The sequence below is a fragment of the Nothobranchius furzeri genome, chromosome 6 (genome assembly GCF_043380555.1).
Source record: "Nothobranchius furzeri strain GRZ-AD chromosome 6, NfurGRZ-RIMD1, whole genome shotgun sequence".
NCBI classification, from domain to species: Eukaryota; Metazoa; Chordata; class Actinopteri; order Cyprinodontiformes; family Nothobranchiidae; genus Nothobranchius; species Nothobranchius furzeri.
The window spans coordinates 57,617,417-57,635,567 of NC_091746.1; the positions used below are offsets into that span (position 1 = coordinate 57,617,417).

Genomic DNA, 18,151 nt, shown 5'->3' on the forward strand with positions numbered 1-18,151 from the left:
AATGATTCTCAATGGGGTTGAGGTCTGGACTCTGTGGTGGCCAATCCATGGGTGAAAATGATGTCTCATGCTCCCTGAACCACTCTTTCACTATTTGAACCCGATGAATCCTGGCATCGTCATCTTGGAATAATGAATTTTCTGACAGTGCCTTGGACTGTCTACAAAAACAGCTTCAAAACGGAAATATCAAAATAAACCAAACACCATATAAAGGACAAAGATATAAACATTTAAAAATCAGTGAATCTTCTTCCACTTCAGGTGTTTCCCTTCAGGTATCTCCATAACAAATCATCTGTCTCCATTCAGTCTTCTCACTCCTCTACCCAGCTAATACCAACGAAGTTCATGACCTCTGTCGCTGCATCCATAAACCTCCTTTTTGCTCTTCCTCACAGCCTCTTTCCTGGTGGCTCCAACCTCAGCATCCTTCATGTCTCTCCTCTGGACATCTCAGTCTGGCCTTTGGCTGTATAGCACTAAAAAAATTGGCTATATGTAAGAATGCATTAAAGAAATAATTAAATATCCAGTGTATTCTTCTGGGGAAAACTGTTCTGAGTCCTTTAAAAAATACAAATGAACGTAATATTAACTAATCACAAATTACTTGGCTTTGGACTTTTTAAAAACTTTTGTAATAATATTCTGAAATGTAAAATAAATCACTATGACATATTTATCAGCATTTAAATACAATGAAGCTGGATGGCACTCAGACGGTGTGTTTGGCACAGCAGACATAAAAAATACAAGAGAAAATGTAGCTATAAAAATAAATCTTTACTGTAAAAAAGGGAGAAAGCTGTCCCTCAGCCTGCTGTTTGTGCTTTTGAAGCTTTAATAATGCCTACTAGACAGCAGGACTGTGAGTTATTATAACTTATCCTAGCCATCCATCAACACTATCAGAGTTGTCTCCAAAAAGACTCAGACATTTTACAACTTATTTAAATATTTTGAGAATATTTAAGTAGCTTTTCGTTGTTACTAATAAAATAATCCAACATATGGTTGTTAGTGGGTCTTTCACAGTGTGCCCATTTGTATTTGTAGATTCAAAAATGATGAAAATGTCTGATAAAAGCAGAAAAGCACGCTGCTCTTCGTAGGCACACCGCTGGGGGCGCTGCCTAGGTCGCCGGAGTCTGAATATCTTCCGTAGAAGAAGAAAACCGAAAAGTCATGGCAGCTGACAGTTTGCAATGAGCCAACAAAAAACAAATGTAGACTCTTAGAAGTTGTATTTACGAAGTTTAAACTTAGACTGGGAGTGAAACTTATCCGAAAACATGCTGATAACTTTGAAGACTTTACAACAGCAGACGTTCAAAATTGACATCGACGAAGAAGAAACGGTGAGATTTACACATTTGTGAAGGGGTGGTGTGGGAGTGGATATGTCCTGGAAACGAGGACAGGTTTTAGAGAGGTTTGTGTAAAACACGAAATAGTAATTGTGTAATTGCGTCGTTAGGTCCTGTAATATCTGCTTTCAATGTCCCATTCAGAACAGATGATTACTATTAGTGCGTTTTGAGCAGAAAATAAAGTGTTGTCAGCAGTTAGCCCTAGCCCGCTAATCAACATTCCAGATGTGGATGTTTACTTCGCCCACAAGTTTTGCTTTCATTATGCTTTTATACTGTTGTTTTTGTTGATTTTGTCGCTATAAATCCTTCTTGTATTATTAAGTAGAGCCAAAATCTATTTTATGTTCAAAAGAAATGTTTATAACCTGGTTGGATTTGTCTTATGTGTGAGAAGTACTAAGTCTGACTGGTTTTATTGACTTGTTAGCACTTATTTCACACTTTGGACTTTATTTTTTTCTTGTTGCAGTTAGACTTTGCCGCCGTGATGGAAAGGTCTGGGAACGTTGGTGTCAGAAAGGTTTATGGATCTTTTCATTTCCTTTACAGGTGAAGACATTAAAAGAGAGGATTGAGCTGGAGAAAGGAAAGGATCATTTTCCAGTCGCAGGACAGAAACTGATCTATGCTGGTAGGAGATGAGTCCTAACTGGAATAACCCTCATTTTAAATGAATAGATTATTTACTCTTTTTTTCTGTTTATGCCAGATGTTAGAATTCTCACAATAATCAGAGTAAATCATAATTTACTAAGTGTTTTCAGAAGAGCATCACAGGTTTTTTTTACCAGCAGGATCTCCTCTGTTTGATGCCTTTTCAGACCTTAAAAGATTTTCATGGCCAATATGAAGACACTGTCCACATTTCTGCATGTCACTCAGTGAATGCACAACATTTCTGAACCTAAATCATTTTTTAACCAACTCTTGAATATTCATTTTGCTCACTATTTAGTGTTTCAATCAAAGATTTAACAAAAGTTAAACAAATAAACTGGCCAGGTGTTAAAGCAACACTAAATAAGTTTCCCTGCTTCTCCCTCCTACTGGTTGAAAGTGGAATTACAACTATCTTAAACAACCCTGCTGCAGTCTGCTGTAGCTAGCGCTAACAATGAGCTTATGCTAGCAGAAGCCAGCTGATACTAAAATAAGCCACGAGTTAAAAAGATCCACACCTTTGGACAACAAACATTATTACTTACAAGTCCATTAGCAATAAGCCAGGTCACTAACAGTCCCGTGATTTCGTAGACTTCTTCAGCTCCCTCAAACTAGTGTAGGCCATGTTGATGTTCACTTTGGTTTTAGCTCTTGCCTCCAAAGTATCTCTTACTTTTACTACCATGCTCCAACATGATGCCAATAAAAAAGCACAATTTCTCTTGTGCTTTTATTGGCAGCTGTAAAACTGAAAGAGCTAACTGCTAGCCTTTATATTAGCTACCGGCAGAGTAAACGACTATTACCGTAAAGCAGGTTAAGGCCTCCCACTGGTGTTCCTGGCCGAGCCACAAAACTGTTAAAGGCATTTTCTGGTCAGCAGAGGCTTACCGAGTGGTGTCCAATGTAAAATTGCTCAAGTTTCTGGCTGAAGAACCACTGAAACCAGTTTGAAAGCAACAGCTTAAGATGTTAAAAAACCCTTTAGTGTTGCTTTAATAGACAAAACAGGTGAATAAACTGAAATGCCAGTTGACATTGCATTAGAGTGTTAATTAAGTAGATGATTTCAGGAAGTATAGGTGTAAATAAGCAGCATCACCGGGCTGCCCACAGATGTGCCGGACTTTAAATCAGCTCTACTAAAGAGGTGTATGGGCTTATGTGTAAAAATTGGTAAATATTGGCCCGATATTTCAGTGTATCCCTATTTTAGATCATAAATATGTTCTATCTGGTTTAAAATGAATCATTTTGCTTCGAAACCTGAATCATTAAAGCCAGTCAGTTACATTTAGCTCCTCTCTGTTTCTTCCTAGGTAAAATCCTCAACGATGACTCGCCTCTCAAAGAATACAAAATCGATGAGAAGAACTTTGTGGTGGCCATGGTGACAAAGGTTTGAGAAACCGTGATGATTTTTGCAATTCAGCTTTAATTGTTTAATTTTGTTTTTTTTTTATTTTATGGAAAGATCTTTAGCTTTTGACAGAGACCACTGACCGCTCTGCCAACTTTTTAGAGTCAGGAAACAGACTTCTGGAAACGATCACACATGTTTGCCTCACGCTTGACTTTTGTCCTTCGCTGCATGATCTTGCCTTCTCACATCCTGTTTAAGGAAACCTTTTCCAGGCTGTGCATCGACTCCCAGTCTGTAGCTGTGCTGCTGGAAGAGATTTTTGTCTCTAATCAGAAAGAAAAACCCTTCATTACTGCTGCTCCTTCTATATAGTATTTCTTTCATATAAGCAGCCAGGATGGTGCTTCATGTTTGTGCTGAGTCATGGATCCCCAGTGGCCATTTGGTGTATTTCAGGTTCATTCAGGTTCTTTTATATTGATTGCTAAATCTACTAAAATCATCATCTTGGGATAAAAATCCCACCAATCCACTTATTGTCAGTTTAGAATGACATAAATGCAAGCTTAAATGGTTTTAATGGATTTTGTATTCATTTTAGCTGAGTCATTCTGAAAGAGCAGACAAGCAAAAGCAAAACCCAGAATTATTATTTCAGTTACATTATGATGAAAAATGACAGAAACTGCATTTTTACTGCCTGAAATTTGTTTTGCAGCCCAAAACCACCTCCGTGGCCTCACAGACGCCATCGGCTGCTGCAGCAACTCCAAACGTTGAAGCTCCTCCGGTGCCTCCTGCTTCCTCACCCAGTGCAGAAAAACCAGCAGAACAACCCTCTTCTGACGAGAAACCAGAGGAGAAACAGTCTCCTGCTGCAGAACCTTCCTCCACCAGCGTCGGGTAAAGATCAATGGATGTTTATCTGATGGAAATGACAGTTGGGGTATGACTCACCCAAAGTGTGTTTCTCTTGTAGAAACTCAGAAACGTCCACAAGCACAAACTTGATCAGTGAAGCTGTTTCTACTCTAGGTAAGAATGCTTCAGTGCTCTTTACAGTCTAAAAATGGAGTTCAGACTTGTGTTATTGCATTTGTTTTTCCACATGTAGATGCTGACCTTTTTCTGTGTGTGTGTGATAAGTGTGAGAGGGTGAATTCTTAAACATGTGTTGGATATTCAGATGATTATTAAGCAGACTGTTGCCACTCAAATCTAAAGCAATAAATACGTGTTTCCAGCTTCTCCCTCCTACTGGTTGAAAGTGGAATTACAACTGTCCCAAAACAGCCTGCTGCTGCTGCCAACGTAGGGCTGGGCGATATGTCCTAAAATCAATATCACAATATATTGAGGATTTCACCTCGATAACGATAAATGGACGATAACTACAGGTATGCGCAGAAACAAAAGTTGTCCACTAGATGGGGCTGTCCCAGTGTCCCATGTATTAGTTCAGTCACATTTTTATGTGACTCAAGGTGGTACAGCTTCTTAAAGAGACATGAATGTTGCTAACCTACACACATATTTTGATTTTTTTTTTGTTATCAAATTTATTGACATGGGAAAAATTCTCGATAAGTCAGAAATTTTGATAATGATAAATTTTCGATTTATCGCCCAGCCCTATGCCAAAGCTAACAACCAATGAGCTAATGTTAGCACAAGCCAACTAATGCTAAAATAAGCCAAGAAGTAAAACGATCTATGCTGTCGGACAGAAATTATTAATATTTTGAAATCCAGTAGCAACAAAGCCAGGTCACCATCAGTCCATGATTTCATAGCCTCATTTAGCTCCCTGACGCTAGTGTAGGCTGCACTGATGTTCACTCTGGTTTTAGCTCTTTGCTTTGCCTCTAAAGACATTACTCTCATACTCTTACTTCCAGGCTCTGCACTGATGTCAAAAAAATAAATCAAAATTTTTGTCATTTTCCTGTTGTAAAGCAGGTAGAAAACTCCTCCTAGTGTTCCTACAAAACCACAAAACTGTTAAGTGCCGTTTCTGGTCAGCAGAGGGCTGCAAGTTTCCACCTCAAGAATCACTGAAATCAGTTTAAAAGAAATAGGTTGCACAGAATTTGTATTTATTTTCCAACAGATGTTTATTTGTTTATTATATATTTGTTTATTTTAAACATTTGGTGTGTAAACTTTGAGCGCTTGTGTTGGACACAGTTTGGCGCATTAAAAAAGAAGCAGAAATGATCAAGATTAAAATGTTTAAAGATTATTTGCTTTCTTTTAAAGTAAAATAAAAAAATACTTTTTATGCTAATGCAAATTTGTTGTTGCAACAATCCTAAACAAGGACAAATATTCTCCAGAATGTTTATGTTTGGGACTCTTATTGTGACGGGCTGAAGGAAGTACTTCCACAGCGAATGATGATGCCGCTGAAGAAAAGAGTGTTGCATTAAGAAAATGTCAAAATATTTATAGTTTACTCTAAAACACACCCAGAACCCTTGATTACAATAACAGTAATAAATAAAAACACACACAACAAATACAACCAGGTAAAAGAGAACAGTAGCGTTAGCTTCCTGAAGCTATTCTTGAAAAGCCACTTTAGATTTTCTGCTTTATGTTACGACCCCAACCTCGGTTCTTCCTCCTTAAAGGTGTAATTGACTAAATTCTGATCATAATTGATCACTCTGTTTTTTATACAGGATGAACATGAAAATAGTCTCCTACACCTATCTCCAGCATTAGCTTCTGATAGAAAATAGATGGTGAAACTCTAGGTTTTGAAAATCCTCACAGATCTACGTCACACTGTGAATTAGCATTCATGGACTCGCCAATCCTGACTCACGACAGGGAAGGCTGTTGTTGTATTACCCCGGCTTTCCACGGGAGCCGTCAGCAGCACGTTACTGCAGCAGCACATCATAGCTGCTGATAGGAACCGCTGTGGTCAACAGAACCTTTTCCACTGGAGCCGTCAGCAGCCATCAGCAGCGCGAGTCGGCCGCGTCTCAGGAGCAGCATGTCGCGGCCTTTACGCGCCGGTTCTATTTTCTACGCGCAACGCCTCTGAAACTGGTCAAGTTCGACATTTTTGGGGAAGGAAAGACAGGAAATCGGACGCGGAAATGGAGAGAAGCTACCGAGATTTTCAGAATAAAGAACGTACTGCCTTCCGGTTGCTTTACTTTTAATAAACTTTACTAACTGTGCGTCCCCGTGAGAAGTTATCACCTAGCTAGCGGTCTCCTTTGTTTTTCAGGTCCGTATTGGCGATTATAAAATGGACAGAACATAAAACACAAACCATGTGGTAGTTTTCTCCTGCTTGTTGTTGTGTTTACTGACGAAGTCACTCGTGTGACTTCGTGCTCTGTCGGTGACAGCTGCTCCCCTGCTGCTTCGCGTCTCGTGGGAAGGGCCAAGCAGCAGCTTACGCGAGCAAGACGTGCTGCTGCAGTAACGTGCTGCTGACGGCTCCCGTGGAAACCCGGGGTTAGCCTACGGTAATCAGCAGCAGATGTCTTGGCTAGTTTAAGCTAACCGTTAGCATTAGCGATTTCACCACACAGCAAAAGCTCCTCCGGGCTTCCGTTATTTGTGGAGATAAAAGATCAACATTGCAAGTCAGCGGTAGAGTTGTATTGCTGTTAACCAATCCGTGGCCAGATGTCCAAATATCAGGAAATATTACTCCAAATCCTGTCTGAGCTTAACTGTGATGTCGCAGACTTGCTATGCTGAGACAAGGGTTTGTTAGATTTTTTGTGCCCTGAGTACTGCCTGCAAGGCATTTATTCCTACGAGAGACCACTTCAAATGTACTTATTAAACAAGTATATGTTCAAGCATATGCTGTCGAGAGCCCACCTGGAGCGGGTACTGCATGCCTTTGTAATTTCTCGGCTTGACTACTGCAACTCTCTGTATGCAGGGTTGTGTCAGTCAACACTGCGTCGCCTACAGGTTGTGCAGAACAGCGCTGCCAGGTTCCTGACTGGGACCAGGAAACGGGACCACATCAGTCCAGTTCTGGCCTCCCTGCACTGGCTTCCGATTTCCTATCGCTCACAATTCAAAATACTCGTCTTTGTTTATCATTTCTTCCAGGGTGGTGCTCCCCCCTATCTAGTCACACTCCTGAACAAACATTCCCCATCACGCGCTCTGCGCTCCTCTGACCAAGGCCTGCTCGCTGTCCCTCGGTCTAGGTGTCGTACCCGTGGGGACCGGGCTTTCTCAGTCCTAGCACCGTCACTCTGGAACCAGTTGCCACCCTCAGTTAGGCTGTCCCCTTCTCTGCCAGTCTTTAAGAATCACCTAAAAACACACCTCCTCCCCTTGGCGTTTCCAGAACATGTTTGATTTTGGCCCTCTTTTATGTTGAATCCATTCCACAGTTTTCATTGGGACACTCAATCCATCCACTCAATCCAATTGTGTTTCACACATTTGTATTTTACCGGAATGTTTCATCTATCTTGTAATTTCCATTTTGTATTTTGTAATTTGTATTTTGTAATTTGAATTTCTTTTATTGTTGATTTATTCAGTATAATTACTTACAACTGTACCATGTTCAGCGCTTTGGGCTTCCTGACAGGGTTGCGGAAGGCGCTTTATAAATAAAGCTTTGATTGATTGATTGATTGAGTAATTCACTCTTTTAATCAATTAACCGATTTATTATATACTATACTTTACTAATGGGGTGCCATAGTAGAGAACATGTTAAGAATGTAATTCCTACATTCACAGAGTGTTAGTTTAATTTTTCACTTTTAAAGTGAGTAGTTACCAGAAATGTGTCTTTTAACGAGCTCCAACAGAAAAAGCTAATAGTGACAAGGTTTGGAAAGAAAAGGTACTAAGTGTGTGTGTGTGTGTGTGTGTGTGTGTGTGTGTGTGTGTGTGTGTGTGTGTGTGTGTGTGTGTGTGTGTTTGCTTGCTTGCTTGCTTGCTTGCTTGCGTGTGCGTGCGTGTGCGTGCGTGTGTTTCATGGCCTCTGCAGTGACAGGCTCATCGTATGACACCATGGTGAACGAGATGATGCTAATGGGCTATGAGAGAGAGCAGGTGGTGGCAGCAATGAGAGCGAGCTTTAACAACCCAGACAGAGCCATGGAGTACCTGCTCTCGGTAAGAACAGCTCCGATAAAGTCTCCTTAAAAGGTCACACAGCTGTGTGACCTTTGGGAAAGATGGAGCTAATTGTTCCTTCTCATAATCACAGACACCTTCACCTAAACGCACCTTGTTAAACACTTTGACTTAATCTTGGTATGCATACTTTATGGTAGATTTAAAGCGGCAACAACATCTTCGAGCTACTTGTTTATTCTGCGTGACATTTAAAACCAGCATGAGTCGTGACTCCTCCCACAGGGTGTTCCGGGCAGAGATCAGGGCCCTGCAACAGGACCCGACGCTGCTGCTGGTTCACCTCCAGCAAGTGGAGCTCCAGCCAGCAGAGCTCCAGCTGCACCTGCTGGCAGCATTAGTGGCCCTGCCAGCACTGGCTCTTCACCAAGTGCTGCAGGAGGTAAACAGGCTTTCTGTTGCCTAAAACACACAGTAGCCTTCATTAATAAACGTTTATCTGCATAATAATCTCTCTTTCACTCGCCGCTTGACACTTTGACTCACACTAACAGGTAACCCCTTGAGCTTCCTCAGAAATCAGCCTCAGTTCCACGTCATGCGACAACTGATTCAGCAGAACGCCGCCTTGCTTCCAGCTCTGCTGCAGGAGATCGGCAGGGAAAACCCAGAGCTGCTGCAGGTAAAGGACCGACAGATTTCGTCCTGCCTGAACGATATAAAATCATTTAAATACACTTGGAGTTTATTTACTAAATCACTTTTACCACCTGTTACCTGTCTGACGCTCTTTTTTTTTATTTTTATTTTTAGAAAACAGATATTTTCCTTCTTTTAAAGGGAATACTTCTGAAAACGTAGCTTCAGCCGAGGTTCAGAGTTGATCCAGCTGAAACTAAACAGTCTCTAAATCGTCTGAGCTGCGATGCTGAAATCACACACCTGCTGACACTTCCTGTCCCACGATGAAAGCAGATGTTTAAAATCTGTGTTTGCAAATACACACAGAGCACATATTTGCCATGGAGCACACAAAACCACACCGTGTGGTTTAAGATGTCATATCCCCGAAGACTAGTGCAACACTGGCCACATATTCATGATTCGCCTTATTGCTTTACAGTATAAACGTGTGCTGTGTCATTGTTGTAGGACGAATGCAACGAGTGCTCAGATAGATCCTGAGATGATAGAACCTGCAAAATACGGGTGTGATGAAGAAAATGTGCAATTAAAGGCCGGAGATTTAACCACGCTTACAAAGGCTGATCAACTCTCTCTCTCTCTCTCTCTCTCTCTCTCTCTCTCTCTCTCTCTCACTCACTCACTCACTCACTCACTCACTCACTCACACACACACACACACACACACACACACACACACACACACACACACACACACACACACAGAGTTGTAGATCAGGGGCAACACGGTTGCCCAGGGACACTAGATTTAAACTGACAGCCTCTGCTGATGCTAGCCTTCTCTTCCACCTGAGCCGCAGCCTCATCCCTTTCAGAGACCGTTGGAGAGCAGCAACGACACAAACACATGAATTAAAATTAGTTGAGCTCCTGAGCAGCTGAACTGAAATGTTTTGCTGTTGCTCATCCGTTGCGAGCTCGTTGGTCCAGGTTTGATCAGACCTTTAGAGCAACTGGACACGTTGTTGCCGGGTGGACTCCAGAGTTCCAAGAGCAGCACAAAGTTATCAGTACGCAACTTAAAAAAACAATGCAACAATGGCAGACGTGGTCATCGTGTTGAGCATTCTGATTAGCCTGTGTCTTTTTGTCAGACCTTGGGCCTCATTTATCAAACGTTCGTAGAAATGTTCCTGTATTCAATCCTACGAATGGAATTTAGAATGTTGGTACGAACAGCCCAAATCTGGTTTATGAAACATGTAGTGGCCTCTCGTACGCATGTTCCTCCGCAGTCAGCTGTTGATTAATCCCACTTGTGCGTACTCAGGTGCTCGTGCCTGTTGACAGCCATTTGCATCGAGAAACGCCCTCAATGAACCATATTTGGTCACGCTACGTCCTCAGCACATGAGGGGATTCCTTGGTTTTTTTTCCCAGAAAAGATCGAGATCGAAACGCTGGCTGCCGAAGCACAAAAGAACCAAACAAGTTACAGAGGTTACGCGGTCGGGACAGAGGAGAGGTTCCTGTCAGAAATAAATTTACAAAATGGATTTAATCAGTCGTAGAGTAACAGGTTCTCGTTTACATTTAAGGGGTCGTTCTGTTTGGATTTAGTTTTATTTGGAAATGTTGTCTGAGAGCGCAGCCTCTGAGCTGTCATTCAGTCTGGTTACCTTGGCAACGTGGCGTGTTTGATCGGGGAGCAGAGGAGGTTCTGGGGGATTCTCATAGTTGTAAAATAAAATATGAACTGTGATCGGCTTTGTGAGGTTTGTCTGTAGCGCCACAGAGGGTCCCAAATCCGAGCATTTGAGATCAGAGCACTCACGGAGAACACGTTCCCTCCAGGGAGCACGCTCTGTTAAATCCTCCAGTGACACAGATCAGCCATGATGATGTCAGATTCCCGTTGGTCACAGGTGTCTTTTATTGATTTTAGTACCAATTATGCAAAAAAGCTGTTTTTCCACTGACAAAATTACATCCTGGATAAATGAAATTTGTGGATGAGAACCATCTGGATGACTGAGACATTCGGTGTTGTGCTTCCCCGTTCCACCACTAGATGCTGTGCGTATGCACGGTCAGAGATGTTCTTAAATTTAGAAACGTTTCCACGCACAAGTACAACATGATAAATACCACACATTGAGTAGAATTGTTCCTACGCACGAAATACGCACAGATCTACCGTGACCAGTGTGATAAATGAGGCCCCTGGCGTTTTGAAGATTGTGCTACCAGACGACCTGTCCTACCTTGTGGCAATGCATGTCGCTCCCCTGAAAGATCTCGTATCAAGACGAGATGCCTGTGGAAGTGTGCATGGTGGCGCAGCGGTTAGCACTGTTGCCTTGCAGCACGAAGGTTGCAGGTTCGAAACTCTGCTCGGCTGCGGCCTTTCTGCGTGGAGTTGCGTGTTCTCCCCATGCATGCGTGGGTTTCCTCCGGGTACTCCGGTCCCCCCACAGATCACAACATGCCCTATAGGTTATAAATTGTACGTCGCTTTGGATAAAAGCGTCTGCTAAGTGAATAAACATAAACATAAAGTTTCATTTCGTTAAATGTTACAGAAGCAGCTTTCAACAAGAGTGGCACGTACAGATAACCGGACCCGTCTAGATGCAGATGAGGTGGCACGAAAGTGTTAAAATACCAGAAAAAGCTGTGGGTAGAGAGGCCGAAAACTGGATTAACCAGTGACTCCGCCCCACAACCGGAACCACATCCAAGCAGTTACAGAGAAACTGGTACCCATTACTAGTGAAAAGGCCTTGGAACCAGGCCAAACTGAGTGGAGCTGACTAGGGCTAATAGAAAACGCTCATTCGAGCACTTGGAATGACTTGTTTTTCACGTTTAGGGTTGTTGTTGTCTCTAATTCTTCCTTTACCTCTGTAGGAGATCAGCAGCCACCAAGAGCAGTTCATCCAGATGCTGAACGAGCCCAATCCAGATCCGGTGCCGGGAGGTGGGACGGGAGGAACAGGAGGCGATACCACTGGTGGAGGTCACATGAACTACATCCAGGTCACGCCACAGGAGAAAGAAGCAATCGAAAGGGTGAGGAGGAACTAAAACTGCCTCAAACGGGACCTAAAGAACCTCATATTTGTTTGTTTTTGATTTAAATACCAAATGTAGAAGGTCCTGAACAGAAACCAAATGTTTAAACTAACTCGCTGCTCTCTCTAACTGCAGCTAAAAGCCTTGGGGTTTCCAGAGGGACTTGTTATCCAGGCCTACTTCGCTTGTGAGAAGAACGAGAACCTGGCCGCCAACTTCCTTTTACAGCAGAACTTCGACGACGATTGAAGGAGCCATTTGTTTGATTGTCCCGTCGTTTTCACACTTGTTCCTCAACTTTCTGATTGCCGATGTTTATTATTATAAATGTAAAACAAGCCTTTTAATTTGCAACATGTGTTTTATTCACCACTTCCAAATCCAGCTCACATGGTAACACTGGATGATCATCAGCTGTTGGCTGCTGCACAAGAACAAATGAGAAATAAAAAACAGAAACAAAGTTCAATAATTTTTCATCAAAGTTATTGTTTATCATTATTATTATTATTATTATTATTATTATTAAATTTAACCCATCATTATTTTACTTTTAAGGGTTAACTGGCATCATAGGTGATGAATGTTTTTGTGTTTGCGTCCTTCACTCTGAATAAAATCCAGCTCATCGTCTCTTGGTGACATTTTTAAAAACACATGATTGAGTTCCAGATCAATAAAAACACATGCCTCTCCATTTTTCTCAGAATAAACTGATAAACATGTTACTTTATTCACTAACATGGATATTTTTTTCAGGTGTTACAATAGAATGAAACAGTAGATGGCAGCATAGGCCACAGTATCTTTATTTCTAACAACCTGGAGAGACTTACTGAACCTGCCTATAATAAGCTTAATACTGTTATTTGACCTAATTTAAACCTGAGCTTTTACCTGACTGCGTCTATTCAGTTTGGAGGGTATTACAATAGAAGGCAACACATTTAAGATTAGGAAGAAAATACAAAATTGTATTATTTTTAATAATCAGGCACATTTTAAGGTGCACTCAGGCTCAGTAAAATGTTTTCAAACTAATGCAATGGTTGGGAAATTATTTAAACAAGGCATTCCCTTTGGACAGTGTTTGTTTGTTAAAAAGCTAAATATGTCTGCGATGATGACGTCCCACGCCATCACAGAAAAAGAGCAGGATGGATCCTCTGGATTTCAACCCAAACATATTCAAAAATATATATTTAATTGATGAGATCATGGAATACTTTTTCATTTTGTCTTTATTGATCTTATTGGGTTGGTTTTAGCTTTCAGTGTGATCGGCACAGTTTTATGGTTGTTTTATTTAGCAGGTGCTTTTACCCAGAGTTCATCTGACATGCATGCATGGGGAGATCATGCTAAGTCCCTGTAAAGAGACTGAAGCTGGGTTTCAAACCTGCAACCTTCTTGTTGGGAAACTACAGTGCTACTAACTGCACCACCATACAGACAGACCATTAGAGGCTCAGGAACCCTTTGCAGGTGTTCTGGGTTCATCAGCTGATTAGAGTGAAACTTTGAGCTTGAACCTTTCACACAATTATGACAAATAAAGGCTTGAAATATCTGTCTTTGCATGTAATGAGTTCATCACCCACATCAGTTTCACCTTCTAACTTGAATTACTGAAATTAACAGACTTTTGCACCATATTATAGTTTTTCCAGTCTCACCTGTAATGCGCAAAATGATGAATCCTCCTTTGATTCTCTCTGAGATGCTTTTCCAGCCCAAAATTGTGCTCCCAACCTGTTGCTCAAAAGCTAAAAACAGTTTAAATAAACATAATCTGTCTTTCGCGTGATGTTTGCTGCCTTTGACCTGACAGTTTGACTTGTTTTGGAACTAATTCAAACCCCAAAAAACGAACAGAAATGTTGGCGTTTTGGAGCATTTACATTTTTATTCAGAAAATCTGAAGCTCTCTTTTTACAGAAAATCTGTTTTAACCAGCAGAGCTCTAGTTTGTCTCATCTTAGCTGAAGACAAACCAAAAGGTGAATGAATGAGTCACTCTGGCCATCTCAAACTGAATTTAATTTGAAGGCATCACAAAAACGAGCAAAGCCCAATGAAACCACTTCTACAGCAGAACCATCTGGCTGCAGCATCATCGTGTGTATTTAGAGCTCAGGACAGGACCATCAGATCTGGTGTCAGCCGGTACCGTTGTTGTTCTTCCCTTTCTTTCCCTGACAGGTGGAAAGAGAAACCCACGGAAACGGGACGTGCTAGGAGAGAGTTGTCTTTTGAAAATATTTTAAGGACATCATTGTGTTGGTTTGCCTGCGGCCCAGTCCCCATTATCAGGGAGGACACAGTGTTACGGGGTTGCTGCCTTTTAAATGAGCTCCTCTGTTACAGTAACGGAGAAATCTACAATTACTGCAGCTAATGAGACAGAAACTCAACTTTTAGTCACCATCCAGACCGTCTAGGATTTATTCCAAATACATTTTATTTCATTATACAGTGTAATAGAAAACCATAACAAAGCATTTTTATTTACAAATGTACAAAGGTCAACATTATATTACATATTCTGGCTATAAACAAAAATCTTTGTTCAGAGTTAATCATTCAATACAAAAATATGAATGCTTCATATAAATTATTGCACTTTGCAGCTGCAGTGCATTCAAAGATTGCCTTCGCCATTAAAAAATAAAAGAAAATGTTCACCTGAAGTCAGACTGTGGAAGTGAGGTCTCTGAGAAACACACCAACTCCTGCATGGCACTTATTTTTGCTTCTTTCTTTAATCTTTGGTACCTTTTTTTTTATTTATTTTGGTTTTAAAAGAAACCTTCTGAGCACCATTCTGCGTAAGTGAATGTACCTGAAATAAGATGGTATTGCAGGTGAAATCGGAGTATAAATATACTTCTTAATACAGTTTTTAACAGTGTGTGTAGTTAACGTGGCAGAAGGCCTCTGGAGATGCTGTGTCTGTTGCTCCTGGTTTCCCTGACATTTCCAGTTTAAAAAAAAACCTGGTCCACCAAGTTTTGTCGGTTAAATAAGACAACTTCCAGTTTGGTCCCCTTTCATAAAACGTTTCACAACCCTGGTTGAGTCATCTGCACGCCGTGGAGGATCGGCCTGGAGGGTAGTGCTCTTTTTCGCCATGGAGGCCGCAGCTCGTCTTGCTGCTCGACTCCAGCTCGAAGGCAAGTTTGAAACGTCAGTTTGTTCCGGTTTCCGTAAATACGATAGCTGTAATTTGTCCTCGTCTTTTGTCGAGCCTTCGGTTTGTCGTGCTGTCCTCCCATCAGCAGAGTCTCATAAGTGTCTCTTCATGTGGAGAGCAAGGTGGTCTGACCTGGAAAAGGCCCGGTCACATTTCTGACACTGGAAAGGCCGATGACCCGTGTGTTTCCTGTAGTGGCGAGTGAGCTCATCTGAACGTGCAAACTTCCAGCCACAGCCCTCCCAGTCGCAGTGGTAAGGCTTCTCCCCTAAACACACACACACACACACACACACGGTTAGCTCTGAGGTTAAAAACACCCCCAGCCGCCCCACCTCCAGGACAAAAGACGTCCATCCTGTCCTGCATCTTGTGTGGAAAGGCCAAAGCAATCAGCCTGTAGGGTTTGTGTTTGAGCAGGGATCAGTGTCAACCTGTTTTACTGCACCTGCCAGACAATTCCCCTACTCCAACCCCCACCCACCTGACCTCCATTATGATGACTCAATAATGCTACATATTTGCTCATAACTGATGAGGCCCCTCTAAGCCGAATAGCTTGAGTGTACTGAGCTGCGATCACGAACGGCAACAAGCAGAAACACCAGGGTTGCATACCTGTGTGTGTGCGGTGATGTGCCTTCAGGTGGGAGCTTTTCGTGTACGTTTTCCCGCAGCCGACATAGTCGCACGTGTGCGTCGCCACCCTCTTCCTCGGCCAGGAGCGTCTGCCGCGTTTGGGCTTGGGTTCCTCTGGCAAACAGTCCCCGCTAGAGATCATGAGGGCCTCTGTGGAGTAAAAAACCACCACCACCATACATCAACTGGCCTCTGATCCGTGTGCACATTTGCAAAACCACAGCTAATTGTAAAGTCCCGGTGCTAGTTTTATGAATCGGGTGTGAAAGTGAGTCGTATACACTAACGTCTACGATTATTATGTGTCAAACAGCTTTGCACGTTAAAATACCTGGGTACTGCATGGAAGACACCTGTGAGTAGGCGGTGTAGCCCTGAGAGGCACCATGGTGGTACCCCTGTGGAGGTATTGAGATCTGGGACACCGGATGGCCCAGCTGGTGCTCCCGGCTGAGGGGATGGTCCGGAGACATGGAAGAGGATGAGGACAGCCTGCTGCTCGTCATGGACCGGCCTCCGCTTGAGAACCCGTGTAGATCCAAGTGACTGGGACGCTGCTGCTGGGTGCCTCGGCCTTGGTTGTTTACCCCAGCTAGATGGAGGTCCATGGGCTGTGAGATGGTGCAGTTACCGGGGTTCTCCTGCTTTATCCTGTGACATGTAAAGGACGGCGACAAGCGCGAAGGAGTGGAGTCCAACACCGCGCTGACGCAGGCCTTGCTCACAGTCATGCCTTGGCTGTATTCTCCCATGTCCATTGTTGTCTTGACCACAAATTTTCCGTGGAGGCTGGTGGGCTGAAGGTATGCAGGATCCAGCTCGGGCCTCATGAGCTCTGCCACAAAGCCTCCAGAGGGCGAGACGTCGCTGATGTCTGGGATGGTGTACAGCAGCTCACTGGTAGTGTCCTGTGGGGAGGGAAGCTGGTAGGATGAGGAGAAAGAACCAGGAGAAGAAGACATGGCCTGAGCAGAGCTGCACGCTAGGGCGTCCTCCTGCTGCTGCTGTTGCTGCTGCAGGATCGAGTTGGACAGAATAAAGTCGTAGTCTAGGTCCAAGTCTGGCTCCGTGTCCTTCTTGGACATGCTGGTGCTGGTTATGCTGGTGGCAGGGGGGTGGTCTGGGTCTGAGCCGTTAGTTCCTGTTGGTACGCTGGATATCTTAAGCAGGGTCAACTCTTCCTTCCATTTCTAAAGAGAGAAAGTTAGAGACATCGCACATCACCATTTGAGTGAAACCAACTTTCTTTAGTACTTTAGAAAACAATTACATTAAAAGTTTGCAATTAATATGTAGCTAAATAAATAAATAAATAAATAAATAAACACCTAAAATGTGATTTTGCATGAGCATTTTCTCCCTGCAGACATGCTGGAGTGGCCTGTGCACGCCCCAGCAGAGCCCGCTGTCAAACTCTGACATGCTGGAAACACCCCGACTCCCCCCGATGCCCACGCTGGTGACCGCAGGGCAGGCTAGGCTACTCACTGGGTACGCGCTTCCTAGGGCTCTGCTCCGGTCAGCGGGGCCGCTGGTGAACGTGGAAAAAGACGGGAGAAGCGTTCCACATGCCATCTCGACGTCATTTGGAGGCTGCCTGGAATGAGACAGAAAACAGCGTGAAACCCCCGCTGCAGGAGAGGCTCCACAGACGGAAGGGTCTTTTAAAGTTTCACCTCATCAGTTAGAGTACGGAGTCCCTCTCGGCTGCAATGCAACTGCACTTTTAGTCAATAAATCCCCTCAGGTTCAGCGTTTCTGCTCCGTACAGCACGCCGCGCGACGGGTCCTGGACATGCCGCTGCGGAGAGATGGGCGCGCCGGGCTGGGAAGCAGCTGCTGATTTGGGTTCAGTGTTTTGTTTTTTCTCTCAGGCGGTTCCGAGGCAGGGAAAGACAGAGAGGCGACGAACAGGGGAATCCCTCCCTCCCGCCTGTTGCCGTGCTGGGACCCGGCGGCAGTCTGAACTCAGTGAGGAAACCGCGTGAGAGAAGTATCCTTAAATCACTGGGAAACGCCTTCCTGTTGCCAGGGCAACGGCGCAGGAAAACATTAACGCGGAGGTGCGGGGCGGGACGGGCTCGGACGGGAGGGAGTGGGACGAGGGGGAGGAGG

At 43.3% G+C, this 18,151-nt stretch overlaps 2 protein-coding genes across 3 annotated transcripts; one reads left to right on the forward strand and one right to left on the reverse strand.

Moving 5' to 3' along the window:
- Window positions 1-1,155: 1,155 nt before the first annotated feature.
- On the forward strand, window positions 1,156-12,676 carry rad23b (RAD23 homolog B, nucleotide excision repair protein). The gene is made up of 10 exons (XM_015942834.3): window positions 1,156-1,361; window positions 1,926-2,007; window positions 3,359-3,438; window positions 4,121-4,305; window positions 4,382-4,437; window positions 8,396-8,523; window positions 8,770-8,926; window positions 9,039-9,166; window positions 12,040-12,201; window positions 12,340-12,676. Exons 1-10 carry the CDS (start codon window positions 1,296-1,298, stop codon window positions 12,451-12,453), a joined length of 1,158 nt encoding a protein of 385 aa, XP_015798320.1. The 5' UTR covers window positions 1,156-1,295; the 3' UTR covers window positions 12,454-12,676.
- Window positions 12,677-15,261: 2,585 nt separating this feature from the next.
- klf4 (Kruppel like factor 4) lies at window positions 15,262-17,923 on the reverse strand. 2 transcript variants are annotated; one of them, XM_015942833.3, is made up of 5 exons: window positions 17,713-17,923; window positions 17,525-17,633; window positions 16,368-17,226; window positions 16,016-16,186; window positions 15,262-15,665 (listed from the first exon to the last, which is right to left on the reverse strand). In XM_015942833.3, the coding sequence occupies exons 1-5, from the start codon at window positions 17,715-17,717 to the stop codon at window positions 15,490-15,492; spliced, it is 1,320 nt and encodes a 439-aa protein (XP_015798319.3). In that variant the 5' UTR covers window positions 17,718-17,923; the 3' UTR covers window positions 15,262-15,489. The 2 variants fall into 2 exon arrangements, with proteins under 2 accessions (XP_015798319.3, XP_054600390.2); XM_054744415.2 differs by lacking the exons at window positions 17,525-17,633; window positions 17,713-17,923 and adding an exon at window positions 17,365-17,484.
- Between the last annotated feature and the right edge of the window lie 228 nt (window positions 17,924-18,151).